Genomic DNA, 15,535 nt, shown 5'->3' with positions numbered 1-15,535 from the left:
CCTTCTCCAACAAATTCTATTTGAATAAGGTAATGTTTATAAATCCAATTTGTACTGAAATACAATTTAAATTTCCCTTTATTTTATTAGTTCAATTTCAATTGGACTTCCATATCATGTCGACTTCGCAAAACTTACACTAATAATTTATTTTACTTTATTTTGTACTTCATATAAATCATCGTATAAGCTGATGCGATACCGTTAAATGACCACTATTAATATTTAATGTTTTTTTTTTAATTTTTAAAATTTTCCTTATTTTCCCTCTGTTTAGGTATTATATTAAAAAGTTAATATATTACTTTAAAATTATATTTTCTTAGTTACAATTTACACCTCCCTTATTTAATCTTCTTTATTTCTCATATTCTTTTTTCCGGTTTTTTAAACCAAAAGGATATAATTAATTCTCTAAATAGGAGACTTAATGGTTACTCTACAAATCAAAACGTTTATTTTTTCTTCTAGTGTTTTAGTTCTCGTGGCTTCACTTGTCTCTATATAATATTCTCAAAGCTTCTTCTTTAGGAAAATTGTATATAAAGTAGTAAATTATTAATTCAAATTAAATGTTATAAACTTTGATTTGATTGTACCTTATAGAAAATTGTTGTTATTTAGCCTCTTTCCTGGTGAATCTCGTTCGCCACTCTCGTTCACTCTCTCGCCTCTCTCGCTTTTATACAAATGCAAATGTATGAAATGCGCTTCTATTTGTATAAAACGAGAGAAAGTTGTATATATACATATATTTTCGTTCCCTTCTCTCCCCTCTTCCAGATCGCGCTCGGCAGTCTCTCCTTCGCCTCCCTCGCTTATACAAACCGAAATGTATAAACTGTGTATTTATTTGTATAAAGCGAGAGAAAATTGTATATACACATGCAAATACATATATTTTCATCCTATACACTTATAATTATACAATACAAATATTCTCCTGCCCAGTTCTCTTTTGTGTTTCTCTCTTTCGCGTTTTAGACAAACACAAATTATAATTGATCTTTTGTAAATGTATAACGAAATTGAAACAAATTATACACAATTACTTTCTTTTGTATATGTATAGTGAAATATACATATTTATGTTTACTATGAAACGCAATTATGCATACTATAGCTATAACATATAAATACAAATATAATTTTTGTGTTTGCTATATGTGAAAGTTGCTGTTTTTTTCCTTCATAAGAATCACAAATACTTGCTACATGTGACAAGAAATCTGGTAGGTACACTAACTTATTCGCATTTGTATTGCTATCATCTCATTGATTTAGCTTATCATGGTTAAATATTTGTATAACTCACATAAATGACATAATATAAAGAGTAAATTACGTCCTATCGCTATTATTTTCTTAATTATAAAATTCCTTAAAATGTGTATCTTTCGGATACATAAGTCATCATTTCGATACATTAATTCTCCATCTGGATATTAAATCACCATCCGCATATATTAATTTTAACATAAGGAGAATCCTTCTGTTGCGCTAAAAAGGAAACAGAATCTTTTTCGAAAAACATGAAATTAAATATCAAATCCATAAATAACGCAATTTCATTGTCGTCACTGCTAATGAATCTCTCCCAAAGCATAACAACTTCAAAAATTTGAATTTCTTCTCTCAAATCGTCAAAAATAATCTTTAAATTTTGATTCAAAGTCATTGAAAATTTGAGTTGATACATCATGAATATCTTTATTTTGTTGAGACATTCAGGATTGAATCAGTCATTGATGCTTAGGGATGGATAAGTTGAGGAAAATCGAGAGATTCGATTCATTATAGAGACGAGGGTTGTTTTATACCCATACAATTATTTGAAGATCCTTTGATTTTTATTCAAGTATAAAAGGAATTAAATGGAAGATAGTGAAGGAGAGGAAATCAAGTATGTCTAATGTATATATTATCCATCGAATGCACTTCTACCTTCCTCAATTATTGCCATCTTTCTTCAAATGACAGTTGATAATGCTTCTGCTGAATCCTTAGTTTAAAAATGTAATTGAGTGATTTATAGGTTTGATATTTAATTGCGTGATTTATAAAATCTCACAAAATCATGCTTTCTGATGCGTATGTATGGCAAAGTAAAATCAATATTGAAAGAATAATTACATTAAAGTTAATGTACAACTGCATGAGATTATTAGATATAACAACAGCTTACACAAGGCAAAGATTATAGCCCATCAGACTTTTGAATACCTACACCTTCTTTTTTTTTCTCTTAGAGGAAACATGGCCAACAGAAAACAAGAGTCAGATGGCTAACTAGGCTTTTCAATCTCAAAAATGTTGAGTGAACATCATGTTTGTGGTACAAAATCATCTCAAAACCAGAAGCTAAGACGAGGATGCTGCACGATCAGATTCTATCATGGATTTAATATAGAATTCCCCTGCCTTGTAGGATGACCTAACCATGGGGCCAGAAGCCACATATCGAAATCCCTGCAGAAACACCAGGTAGTTTATTAACACTACTCAAATAACTAGGTGCTGCATTTGATATCAAAATATAGTAAAGAAGCAACATTCCGAGCTTCGAGTACGACCATGTCGTGCAACAATAAAGTAGTTTCAATTAAGCTAGATGATGCTGAGTGAAGTTGGACAAAATAAAAAGCAGAAATAAGAAAAATAACCAATCCATGATATATTCTGAGCAAGATAGCCAGAGACGTAATTCTCAGATTTATCTATTACCTGTAAAGACTAGTTTGAATACTTGAAACTCGGAATTGACTTGTTATACATCAGAGATTTGAACACTCAAAGTTCTTTCTAATTTTTTCTTCGAAATAATAAGTTGTCAAACATTGAAAAAAACAGATGTAAAGAAAAAAGCAAGGATTCCGAGGATTTGCCACTGCTCAATATTGTAACAAATGGGCAATGGCTGACAATGAAGCTGCTTTGGCCTTCACCTAATTTATTTCAACCTTCTCCATAGTAGCAAACTTACAATATCCAAACCTTAAAACAGATTAGACATTGAGATATATATTTTCTTTAGATGTGATATAGTATCTCCATCACAAGCAATATACTATATTACCCAATACAAACTCAGGAACATGATATGCAGGAAGACTTTAAATAATAAAAAGAAAGGAGGAGTAAACAAACCATTTGTGTGCCAAGAACTTGATAATTCTCAAAGGCTTCGGGGGTTATGTATTCAGTAACAGGCATGTGACGCTTTGATGGTCTCATGTACTGGCCAAATGTCATTACATCAACACCCGCCGCACGCACTTTTTCCATTGTTCTAACAACTTGTTCGGGGGTTTCCCCACAGCCCAACATTATTGAAGTCTTTGTCAATGTCCCAGCAGGGGCATACTCCTTGGCCATCTTCAAAACGTCCATGGACTGCTTGAAGTTAGCACGATGATCTCGTACTACACTCTGAAGCTCTTCAACGGTTTCAATGTTATGAGCAAAAACATCTAATCCAGATTTTGCAACTTTCTCTACACACCCAGGATCACCTCGAAAATCTGGAGCTGCAGGATGAAATCAAATAATATCACAACCTTTTGTTTGACTTTGACTATGTGATCCTATAAAGGATACACAAATAGGCTGGCGTTACACAAATTCAAATGTCAAATGTCATTCACTATTTCTTCTCTTTGATTAAACTTTTAGAAAGAAGGTAAATATGACTGAGAATAGCACTTGAACAAAAGGAACCATTACACTTGCCAGAATAGCACTTGGACAAAGGGAACCATTAAACTTGCCAAAATCCCTGTTTGAGCAGCTAGAGTGCCAACTAAACAAATGCTCCAAACCACTTATTTACGTATTCTTAACTGATGGATAAAAGGGAAAATAAAGGGACAAAAGTTAAACTTCTATAATTTGTATGTATTTAATTAGTTATACAATGGAAGAAAAAGCATAAATGGTATCTACAAACAAGATCCTTTGTCTATAGGACTTTGACGGAATCTTGTGACCAGCTCCTGCTCCTCTCATTTCAAAAAAGACAAAAAAAAAAAAATCAACTCATATGACATTTTCCCAGTAAACTCATTTTAAAATAACTTTTGCGATACCCAAATTAACGTTAGACCGCTTAATTTCGGGACAGCTACAACAAGGTATAGACTACTTTTGTAACTGTATTTGAAGGTCAAAAACTAGGAGGTAATACCTTTAATCATATGTCTTACAAACAGAAATCTAGATTCTCAAAAGAATCAGACCAAAATAAATATGTAAATTTCATACTCTAGAAAGTCATTATGTCATGAGCTCTGTTGGCATTAAGTTATCATGGCTACGAGAAAAGGATAAATGCTAACAGATGAGATTCAGGCACTCATACAGCCAAGGTCCACTAACAACCCGAAGATAATCAAATCAATTGAAGCACATCAAACTGATGGCGCAGGGGGGAGAAGGAGAAAGAACCAAAGAGGATGAAGTACAAGAACAGAAGCATGTGTATGGATGACAAGGAGTTGGACTTCTTATAATGACGCTAGATGTGCATGATTGTTCAGTGATGTAACAATAAAATAAGGTACACCACTTATCTGCACAAGGCAGACTGCTGCCATTTATCAACCTAATTGCAGTAACTTTATTGAAATTTTGTAGACTGTCTTACAATATCAGATCAAGCACAAAGGCAAAAAAGTAAACAAAGTCCGAAGCCATATAAATGTTCACAGCTTTTTGGGGTTCTGGTCTAGGAAGAAAGTTAACAAGGTATTTAGAAAAGGAGCGCTTACTCAGTGCTTCTATGAGTATATGTGGCTTCAATGCCTTCAACTTCTGCACTGTCTCAGTGAAATGACCACTTCCTTGATCAGGTAAATCATCACGGTCAACACTAGTGATCACAATGTAATCTAATCCCCATGAAGCAATGGCCTCAGCCACATTGGCAGGTTCATTTGGGTCAGGAGGAGGTGGAGTGCGTGATGTCTTCACATTGCAGAATCTGAAATTTCAAAGGGCAGATTTAGTAAATGATTATTCACATGGATCATAAGTTTTGTTTATCCGTGCCTGAAGCAAATCTAAACTCAATATACTTTAAAAGATCTCCTCTACCCTTCCTCAATAACCACAGTGCACGTAGACTGGAAACAGGTTGGCTGAGAGAGAGAAAAAGAGATGAGCCAAGAAATTAAAATTCTTGTTTCTCATCCCCTATCTAACAGAATCCATCATGACCATGAAAATCCAAATTAACTTTCACTGTTAGTATTGTTATACCTTCAGATCCGAACTACAATCTACTACCTTAATATTTTGGCATGCCAATTTATTTCCATCATTCAGCTTATTTTGCATTCGTCATATAGACAGAAGTGTCTAGGAAGTGTCACCATGTTATCTATTTTGTTGACATATTAACAAGTATATCCAGTTCAGTTCCTTTATCACCACAGAAACATAACGAAGAGATAAACGCAATTGAGCTTACACATCGCCATTTAACATTTCCTTCCTTTCCCCTCACCTCATCTCCCCCAAACAAAAAAAGACTTCCCTTAGCTCTATCAACTGCCAGAAAAGGAAAAACAATCTTTCTTTTCCACAATAAGGAAAAATACAATCTTTCCCCTTAGAAACTCGTGTACAACAAAAACTCAATTTAATATCAATCAATCAACTAAAACTCAATCCCAAACAAATTTGAATCAGCAATAAATCATAATGTATAGACAGAATTCAAGAAATTGCATCACCTGCAACCTCTGGTACAAGTATCACCTAGAATCATGATGGTAGCGGTAGCTGTACCAGTTTCACCACCGGACCAACACTCTCCCAAATTAGGGCATTTAGCCTCTTCACAAACAGTATGAAGCTTCAATTCCCTCAATTTCTTCTTGATCTGTGTGTATTTCTCTCCTCCAGGTATAGCTTCCTTCATCCATTTCGGTTTAGGAAGCGGCTTCTTCTTCGTCCCTACCTCAACCGAATACTCATTATCCGATTGGAGTCTAGTGAAATCGGATAACGTCGGTGACTCCGCCGCTAACCGGTGGCGTAATCCCTCTAGGGTTTGAGGGTATTGAGGTGGAGATGCTGGTGTAGCGGTGGAAGAAGAGAATAATTGAGGTAAAAGATAGTGGTGGCGATTGGATTTGAGTGATCGGGAAACGAGAGATGTGAAACGGGAATTCATTTTTTCCGGCGGATTTGGATGTTCTATCGACGCCGGAGGGAGAAGAAAAATTACTCACTTTTCCCCTCTTTACTCAGTTTCCAGTTTGGCTGGTTGACATTGGGTGGTTGAAAAAAGGTGGGGCCAAGGATGGATGGACTAACTAATTTGGAAGGGATAACTAATTTTGGAATTAATAATTTTAAGATGCGTTTATTTATATTTGGTTGAAATAAAATATCGTTTATTTATCGATCAATTATTTTAGGGAAAATTATGCGGATAAACAAAATTATACTATTTAATTACTCATTATAGCTATAATTTGCTATAATTATCACTCGTGATTAACATTATACATAAATTACGTGGGCTGACTTCGAGTTTGTATAATTAGTCATGTTTGTATATGTATAACTCGCCAGGATATACAAATAAATATGTATAAGATACAATTTTTTAGCCTATATACATATACATTTCACCTCTCTCCCACTCTCTGTGCTCTCTCGCTCGCCTCTCTCCTCCCTCTCTCAGTCTCGCTCACCTCTCTCCTCCCTCTCCCGATCTCGCTTGCCATTTATACAAATGTATATGTATAATATACAGTTATATACAATTATATACATATACAATTCACCTCTCTCCAACTCTCTGCCCTCTCTCGCTCGCCTCTCTCCTCTCTCTCCCAATCTCGCTCTCCTCTCTCCTCCCTCTCCCATATCTCTTGCCATATATACAATTACATATGTATAATATACATTTATCTAACCAATATACATATACAATTCACCTTTCTCCCACTCTTTTCCCCTCTCTCTCGCCTCTCGCCTCTCTCTCCCACTCTCGCTCGCCTCTCTCCTCCAAATAACATGTAGCTATAAATTGTAATTGTCAAACTATAGCTATAGAGAGTAATTAATTATTTGTAAGTGACTATATGTGAAAGTTTCCCTTTATTTTAAGATTGTAATACTATGTCAGTCCCACCTAAGAAATAACTAATCTCGAAAATAATTTTTGGACAAGTTTAACTCAGGTTTAATTAAAATAAAATTTGGGGATAACTTATATTAAAATTAATCATCTCAAGATTGTAATGTTATTTTTATACCACGTTGAGGATGGGATAACAATCTTAATATAACTATTCTCAAGATAATTTTGAAATAATAAATTCTTCGATCAAAACAGCCCTTAAAATATTGTATCCTGATATTTTATTTTTATTTTTCATTTTGATACCCTATTAAAGACACAATTAACCTATAGAGTAGAACATCCTAAAATTTGAAATTAAAATGTGATTTCAACCCTTTCAAATATGACAACATGAATTACATAAACCAAAGTTTCTACAATTTTATAGAAGCACTTATCAAAATTTGTCAAATATTAATATAAATTAAATAATGTTTAAAAGTTGTTTTAGCCTACTTATGTACTCATCCAAATAATCCATCTTGATAAGGGCACACGACTTATAGATTCAACAATATATAGTAATATGAAAAATTACGATTTTAAATTCTTCGATCTTCGATCAATTAATTTACAAAATGTGTATATTTATACTAGACATACAAAATATCATACATATATTATTCGTATAATACACATATACACACGCAATATATATTGATAGAGTATTTATTAACATATTCAATCATGTCGATAAACTCGTTGGCCAAAATATATATATATTTAATATACATAACTTTCTTTATATAATTCAAAGAGATATTATTAGGACATATATTTCAATCGTGTCGATAAACTCGTTGGCCAAAATATATATATATATATTTAATATACATAACTTTCTTTATATAATTCAAAGAGATATTATTAGGACCAATAGGGGGAGGTTGAAGCAAGAAGCCCAAATAATTTGCCTTCTATTATCATATGGGCCGAACTGATGGTCCACTAGGAAGCCCAAATAAGTTGGTAGAGATTATTATTGGAAAAATTTTCGAAACAACAATATTTTAAGGAGGACTATAAGAGTTTGTGCGAGCAGAACCAGTTACTCTCTATATCTCAATTTATATGACATAGATTTAATTTGGAGGGTCATTTAAATTTATATGATTTTTAAATATTTTAAATTTTTTATCCTTGTGATTTATGTTTTTACATATTTTTTTAAAAATAAATATTGCTTCGTGAATTGTGAGTCCCAATTAACGTGACTCATAGATAGAATTTCAAAATGAATCAATTTTTTAATATATATTTTAAAGATATTTTTAAATTACTACTTATTGTAATTTATGTGACACTAGTAGAGAATTTTAAGATTCGTCTGATTTATTTATTTTTAATGGTTAATTACTGTATTATGTAGTACTCTTTTCGTCACTATAAGAAAATTATTAATTACATGGAGATTTTCGTCGAGATACGTATGAAAATTCACATGAATCTTATTTTCCTACAAATTTTAATAGTAATACCAAAGAAAATCTCATGTAATTAATATTAATAGTATTCTTGTAGTGCGTCATGTTCAAACAATATATGATACTTTTTTCGTCTTATTTTATATGTTCAATTAAATTTCGAAAGTCAATTAAATTTTTATGTCTTTTAAATATCTTAAATTGATAATTATTATGATTTATAATATACTTTACGCTATTTTCGAATAGATAACAAAACGAAAAAAAAAAAGACAAAGAACTTAGAACCTAAAAAAAAAAAGCACAAAACTACTAGTACTAGCCGCATCAATAAATGATCAAAGTACCCTTATCTAAAAAGTAAAGTTGTTGACGAAGACCTACTTCCTCAAATTTTTAATATAATAATGGAGTAATAATTTGTTGCACAATTTGAAATATCTAACTTAACTTGTTGTATATATTAATTATATAGCTCTTATTATCCCTTCTATATAAAAAGTAAAGTAATAATTAGTATCTAATTTAATAAGTTGTACTTCATATATTTATAACTCTTATTTATCACGTTTGGTAATATTAAGGCCTCATTTGTTTCGTCTGAATCTGAATATATGTTTAGATATTAAGATTTGTACTAAGATTTAGGTATTTTAATTTGAATACACATCTGAATATTAAGATATGATCTCTAAATCTGAACACTAAATAATTGATGTTATTTATTTTTAATATCTGAATGTAGAAGTGAAACTAAACATTATGTTAATAAATATTATAAATTTTTCATGTCAGCAAATATATAACTTTTGATTTTAAAAAAAGTTTTAAAAGTTTTAATAATCATGATTTTGGATAACTATTTTTTCATTCAAAAACCTTGATAAACAATAATACACCAAAAATATTATCGCGACCAGTGTTCTTGACACACATCAATACAAGAAAATTATTAATATAAAAAAATATTTGAAAGGATTTAGAAAACTTATAAGTTGAAAAGAATGGTGTTTTATTGAGAAAAGTGAGAAAGAAAATTTTAAGTTATGAGGTAAAAAGACACATCCAAAGTAGAGAAGCTATGATTTATTATTTGGAAACGTATCAAATGAGTCTGAATGTTGTTAAGAGTCTCCTATAGATCTGATTCATTCAGACATCTTCAGATCCATTAAGAGTTTTTTAAAAATAAAATAAATTAATTTAATAGATTGAATCTAAATGATTTAGATTAAGACCTAAAAATTTAACGTAGTTAATAAACTGAATCTGAGTGATTAAGATTCAGACCTCCATTAAGTGTAAACAAATGAAGATTAAATGTCTCTCTTCTAGATATAAGATAAAGATCATCACAATAATGGAGAATATTTTATAATAGGGAGGTTTATCCTTTTTATCGACCTTTATCAACACCAATTTAATTTAATTAAATTAATCAATTTTGTATATCAAATAAATATAAAGACAATAATTTAATTTAATTTGTGAATTTTAAATATCAAATAAACTTAAATAAAAAGGTATATTTTTTGTGATGATATGTTAGCTAAATGAGATCAAATAGAAAATTATCTTTTTTTTTAGGAGATGAGTGATGATCATTGATTATGTTAATTATTTTTTTTTCAATCAACAATCAAAAACAATACATTGCTATCAATATCTAAATAAAAGTGGCACTAGAATAGTCATAAGTATAGTCTTTTATTTTTATTCGATATTTGATTCGACAGTTCAAAACTTCGTGATTGAAAAAATTCCAATCAATAATATACTCAAAAGGGAAAAAATGATCCAATCAATAATTGCTCTTCCTATAAAACTCAAATGTATATTTTCATCCGTACCAAAACTAACACAACATATATAAAAACCTTTTTTTTTTAATATCATACATCGATGTAGATTAAAAAAATATAAAATCGTAGAATGATATGATTCAGTTCTCATTTGACCTTTTCATTTGTCTTCTTTCATATCTAGTCACTAGTCAGTAATCACCTACTCATAATAATAATATTAAGAAATTCAGAAATATAATGAAGTAGTTATCACGTCAGAAATTTAAGATTAAAATTGATAATTATTTAATAAATTATTTATATTTTATTATTTTCTTAATAATATAAAATAATAATTTTTTAATTATATAAATAAAAAATTCATATTTTAACGATTAATTTAGTATGATCATACTATTATTCATTGCGTTATACTGATGTCCAATACATAGCGACAAAAAATAAATATATTACGTCGAAATAAAATGTAAAGGTGCCACGTCCTCCGCCCCCCTCTTCCAAAAAGAGTTATCCATATCATATTATAAGAAAAAATAAATGAGAAAAATGTATATATAAAATATTTTGGCACATTAATTGGATTTAAAATATGTTTCTATATTATTAACTCCATTCAAATTAATTAAATTATTGAGGTATTTTATACCCTTTAAAAAAAGAAGATCAAGTTATAAATTTTCATTTCATCCTCTATTGTAAAATTTATAACTAAAATAACTAAATATATTAATTAATTATTAATTTAAATAATAACTAATGAAGAATAATATTGAAGAATATTTTAAAATTATCTTACAAATTGAATAATTAAATTGAAAAATAAAAAATATATCAATAATTCAATTAATTTGAAATGGAGTGAGTAGTAGATATTATCGATTGCATAATCAAAATGACTATGATTGGACTAAAAGTTTGAAACAAATTGGCATGAAATGATGATTTTTTTATTAGATGACAAAAACCAAATAGGGAAAAAAGAAAACTAAACGAAATTGACAAGTAATTTTTTTAATTGTCAATGGTCTTATCTATACAAATGGCGAAAGAAAAAAAAAGCAAAAAAAACTTTTCTATATGATCACAACAATGGAAAAAACCTCCCTTTTTATCCTTTTCACGAAAATTATCGAGTTTGAGTCATATATTAAATAAAAAATTATTTTTATTATAAAATGTTTTACTTATTAGAATTAATTTATTTCATTGAGATGATGTGTCATTAAGATTTCCTCATTGGTTGGGAAAAAAATTACTTAAAGCATTAACCATACTAGCATAATTATCATTAAATGTGTGTTCACTTATTTTCAATAGCATTATTTAATTTGTTTAATTTTCAATTTTCAGTTTGATAATATATATTCTTTTCTGCTGAATTAAAACTTATTTATGTTAGCGTGCTATTTAAAAGCAACTGATAAGTGATAAAGAAGCATAAGGTGTTTAGAAACACTTGTAGGTACCCAAGTTAATTGCTTAATAGCTAAGTTGTTATGTATTTTTAATAGAAATAAGTATTTCCTCCGTTTTATAAAGAATGACCTAGTTTGACTTGACACGGAGTTTAAAAGTATAAAGAAGACTTTCAAATTTTGTGGTCCTAAATTAAAGTTAGGTTAAATGTATAAAATTGTCCTTTGATTTTGTGACCTTAAACATGTCACGTGAAAAGCTGTTACAAAAAAAAGAAAGAGATCATTCTTTTTAAAACATACTAAAAAAGAAAGGAGATCAATTTTTTTGAAACGGAGAGAGTAATTAATTTGACAAAAAGGTGTAAGATAATTAATTTTTCCAGTTAATATCATGACGTAAATGGCCTAAGTTAATTGTTTATGCCATGTCCCTACTAATATGTGCTTGGGGAATAAATTGAGTGTCCCAATTCTTTATTCACTTCTAGTTTATTCATAAAGAGAGTACGTGGTTCGTAATTACTTGATAAATTTAATTTTATATTAAATAATATAATATAAATGGTGATTTATTTTAATTGAACACATGTAATTATATGATAAAAATTTCACATATGATGTTCTGTCATTAAATTCAATAAATTGTATGTTCTCAAGCATGTTTCAACTAAGATTGATATGTATAATTTACAAAGATAATATATTTTATGTATTTAATTTAGATATCTGATATGCGTTTGAGAATATGCACAAAGCTTTTTCTAAAATCTTGAGTAAGAAGTGTCTTAGCTATAATAATTTATCATGTATCGTGATAAAATTTATTGATAAATTTAATTTTTTATGATTTACTCCATCGTTGGATTATATTCTTGTGTCTAATTAGAAAATCCAATTCCAAGATGCTTTTTTAAAAAAAGTGTAAGAAATAGATTCCCCATAAAAGGATTATATGTATATTTTGTTTATTATACTCGAAAACAATTCTTTATCTGCGTTATAAAGTGGAGCCAAAAATTAAAGTACAGTAACTTTTTTAAAAGTCATTTTTTCTTTTACCTTTTACAAAATATATAAAATAGGTTCAATTAGAACTTGTAGAATATGCTCTTTGCCCCCCAAAATAAATTTTTAAAATTAAAGAAAACGATTTTTCTAATATTAGTAGAAAAAAATAAGTTCATTTCTGTCCTACTCGCCTACATTTTTCCCACCTTCGTAGGTAATTCGTCGAAAAATAATATTATATATCAACTAAATTTTTTAATATACATATTATATATTGACTCTTCTTAATTTCTACGTTCTTAAAATTTTGATATTTTAATTGAAATTCTAACTCAATCGCAAAACAGACCTATCCAACCATACTTACACTTTCCTCTCCACTAATATAATGTTTATCTAATGATATTATATAAATATTTATAAAATAAATTTCTTTTACTTGATAATTATAAAATAAATCTAAAAAGTTACTTATTTTTTAGAAAAATATTTTCTCCCTTTATTACCAAAAAACACACCCTTTTTATCTCTTTTTTTCTTCTCCTTTAACCTTTTCACTTATCGTTAGAACATGAGTCATGTTGACTAATTACTTAAAGGCTAAGATTCTTTTTAACTAAATATTTTATTTTATTTTTTTGCATATTTTTGGGAGAAAAAAGAATCTCTTTACCACACTTACTTTCCACAAATAAAAGGGAAAAAGGAAAAAGGAAAAAGGAGGGAAGGTCGTTAATTAATATAATTCTGTTCAGACATAGATTAAGTATCATTAATTATATTCCTTTTAGTCAAAAATAAAAATAAAAATAAAAATTGATCATTAGTATATTGGAAAAAGAAATTATAAAGAAAGACTATAATAAGTCCATCTTCTTTCTCTTTCTTTATGAGAAAAAAAATTCGAAATTACAATTCTTTAAATATATTTTGCAAAATTGTGAAATATGTATCATATTAAACAAGTCCGTACATTGAAACGGTAGTGGCAAGTTGATTTTTAATTACTCAAATTTTGTTTAATATTGTTGATACTGTAGTTTAGTCAGCAAATTTCAGTGCTTTATTATTTTATTTTATTTTATTTTAAAAATAAATAAATAAAAGACTTAGCTTTTCAACTTTAATTTATTTATTCAGTCTTTTAATAATCTAGAGTATTCAACAAAAATATCATATCTAATTGCAGTCAAAGAATTCAAGTGCCACATCCCACAAGTAACACCATAATCTTTACGTTATGATGCCAAACCTTGTCATTTTGAGATTATCCTATAAAAATTAATTAAATAAACTTAAAATAAACAAGTTTGAGGAGATTAATTAATATAATGTAATAAGCCACATATTTGTTTGTGTTAGGACACTAGTGAATGGAACTATTCGATCATCAACAAAAATGTACAATTTTCGTTATCGTAAGTGCGACTCTTACCGCATACAACAAGTAAAAAAATTTTAATATTCATTTCGAGTCTTTTCTTCCACCTCTCCTCGTTAATCCTTGATCAAATTTGTGTTTTCTAAGCGGCGGGCGCTATAAAACTGGGTCTTTCATTCGTTTATCGTATATATCGACTTGGCTTTTTCCCAAACCAATGAAGCATTCTCTCCTGTCGACTTAATTAGAAATACCAACTCTAAATAGTTTTAACATTCGTTGAGTTGAAAAGGTATTTCTAAATTCTAGAGCTTAGAGACATGTTAGGAACCCTAGTAGCTGAAATTTAACTATACATATGTGGATATAGAAATTCATCAAAAATCTACATTCAAATCGATCTCAACAAAGACAAGAAAATAATTAGTGTTTGGGAATAAATTATTGACTATTTATATTAATGAAAAATTATATATTCTCATAAAATAAATTGCAATATAAGATACGATCTCCTAAATATTTTTCCAAAAAAATACGAAACCTATATATATATATATATTTGATAGTACATTCCAATTTTTTTTTCTCAACTCACGATAAACTGAACAAGAGACTATTTATTCAATAATATATTTTTCATTTTTTTAACTTGGTATAAAACCTTTTCCAATACCCTTTATATAAATATATCACATATAAACAAATCCTATTTGAATGAGGTAATGTTTATAAATCCTATTCATACTTTGGAAAAAACGTCAGTCTTAGAGCTTGCGGTTTAAAAGTTAATTACTAATATAAAATGAAGTGGATTCTTATTTTATTTCTTCATCACTAATTAATCATAATTAAATGATATATATATTCTTATCTATTCTTTTAGTTAATAAAACAGGATACTATAAACATCTCATTAATCAAGTAACCTATTTTTTTTTTATAAACCATACATAATTAGAGAGAGAATGATAGAAGAAATAAAAATCTTTAATAAATTAATAAGATAATTTAGAACTCTATTAATGGTATATCTTAATACTAATAATTCTATTTTTATTAATTTTGGAGTTGTCACCATTACAAATTATAAAATGACAAAATATAGTTGCCTAAACTATATATGGTGGCAGGCACTGGCAGCCATGTGATGTTTTTAACGTTCTACCGACATACCTTTTCAACATTCAACATATGCCTACTTATATTTGTATTCGCGTAATTTTACAAGTAAAATCTAAAAAAGATTATACAGTGATATATTTATATAGTGATTAGGGTGATCAATAGATATTTTTCGTAAAAAACAATATATAAATAAAATAATATAAAAAATAATTAAATAATATATATTAAATGTCCTTAAC

At 28.7% G+C, this 15,535-nt stretch overlaps 1 protein-coding gene across 1 annotated transcript; it reads right to left on the bottom strand.

Moving 5' to 3' along the window:
- Positions 1-2,096: 2,096 nt before the first annotated feature.
- Positions 2,097-6,326, bottom strand: LOC107026276 (lipoyl synthase 1, mitochondrial). Its single transcript, XM_015227183.2, has 4 exons — positions 5,733-6,326; positions 4,767-4,978; positions 3,148-3,527; positions 2,097-2,469 (listed from the first exon to the last, which is right to left on the bottom strand). The coding sequence occupies exons 1-4, from the start codon at positions 6,173-6,175 to the stop codon at positions 2,362-2,364; spliced, it is 1,143 nt and encodes a 380-aa protein (XP_015082669.1). The 5' UTR covers positions 6,176-6,326; the 3' UTR covers positions 2,097-2,361.
- Positions 6,327-15,535: the final 9,209 nt, after the last annotated feature.

This window comes from Solanum pennellii, chromosome 7, assembly GCF_001406875.1.
Source record: "Solanum pennellii chromosome 7, SPENNV200".
Taxonomy (NCBI): Eukaryota; Viridiplantae; Streptophyta; class Magnoliopsida; order Solanales; family Solanaceae; genus Solanum; species Solanum pennellii.
Note: the sequence above shows the minus strand (reverse complement) of the source record. Positions and strands in the feature narration are given on the sequence as shown.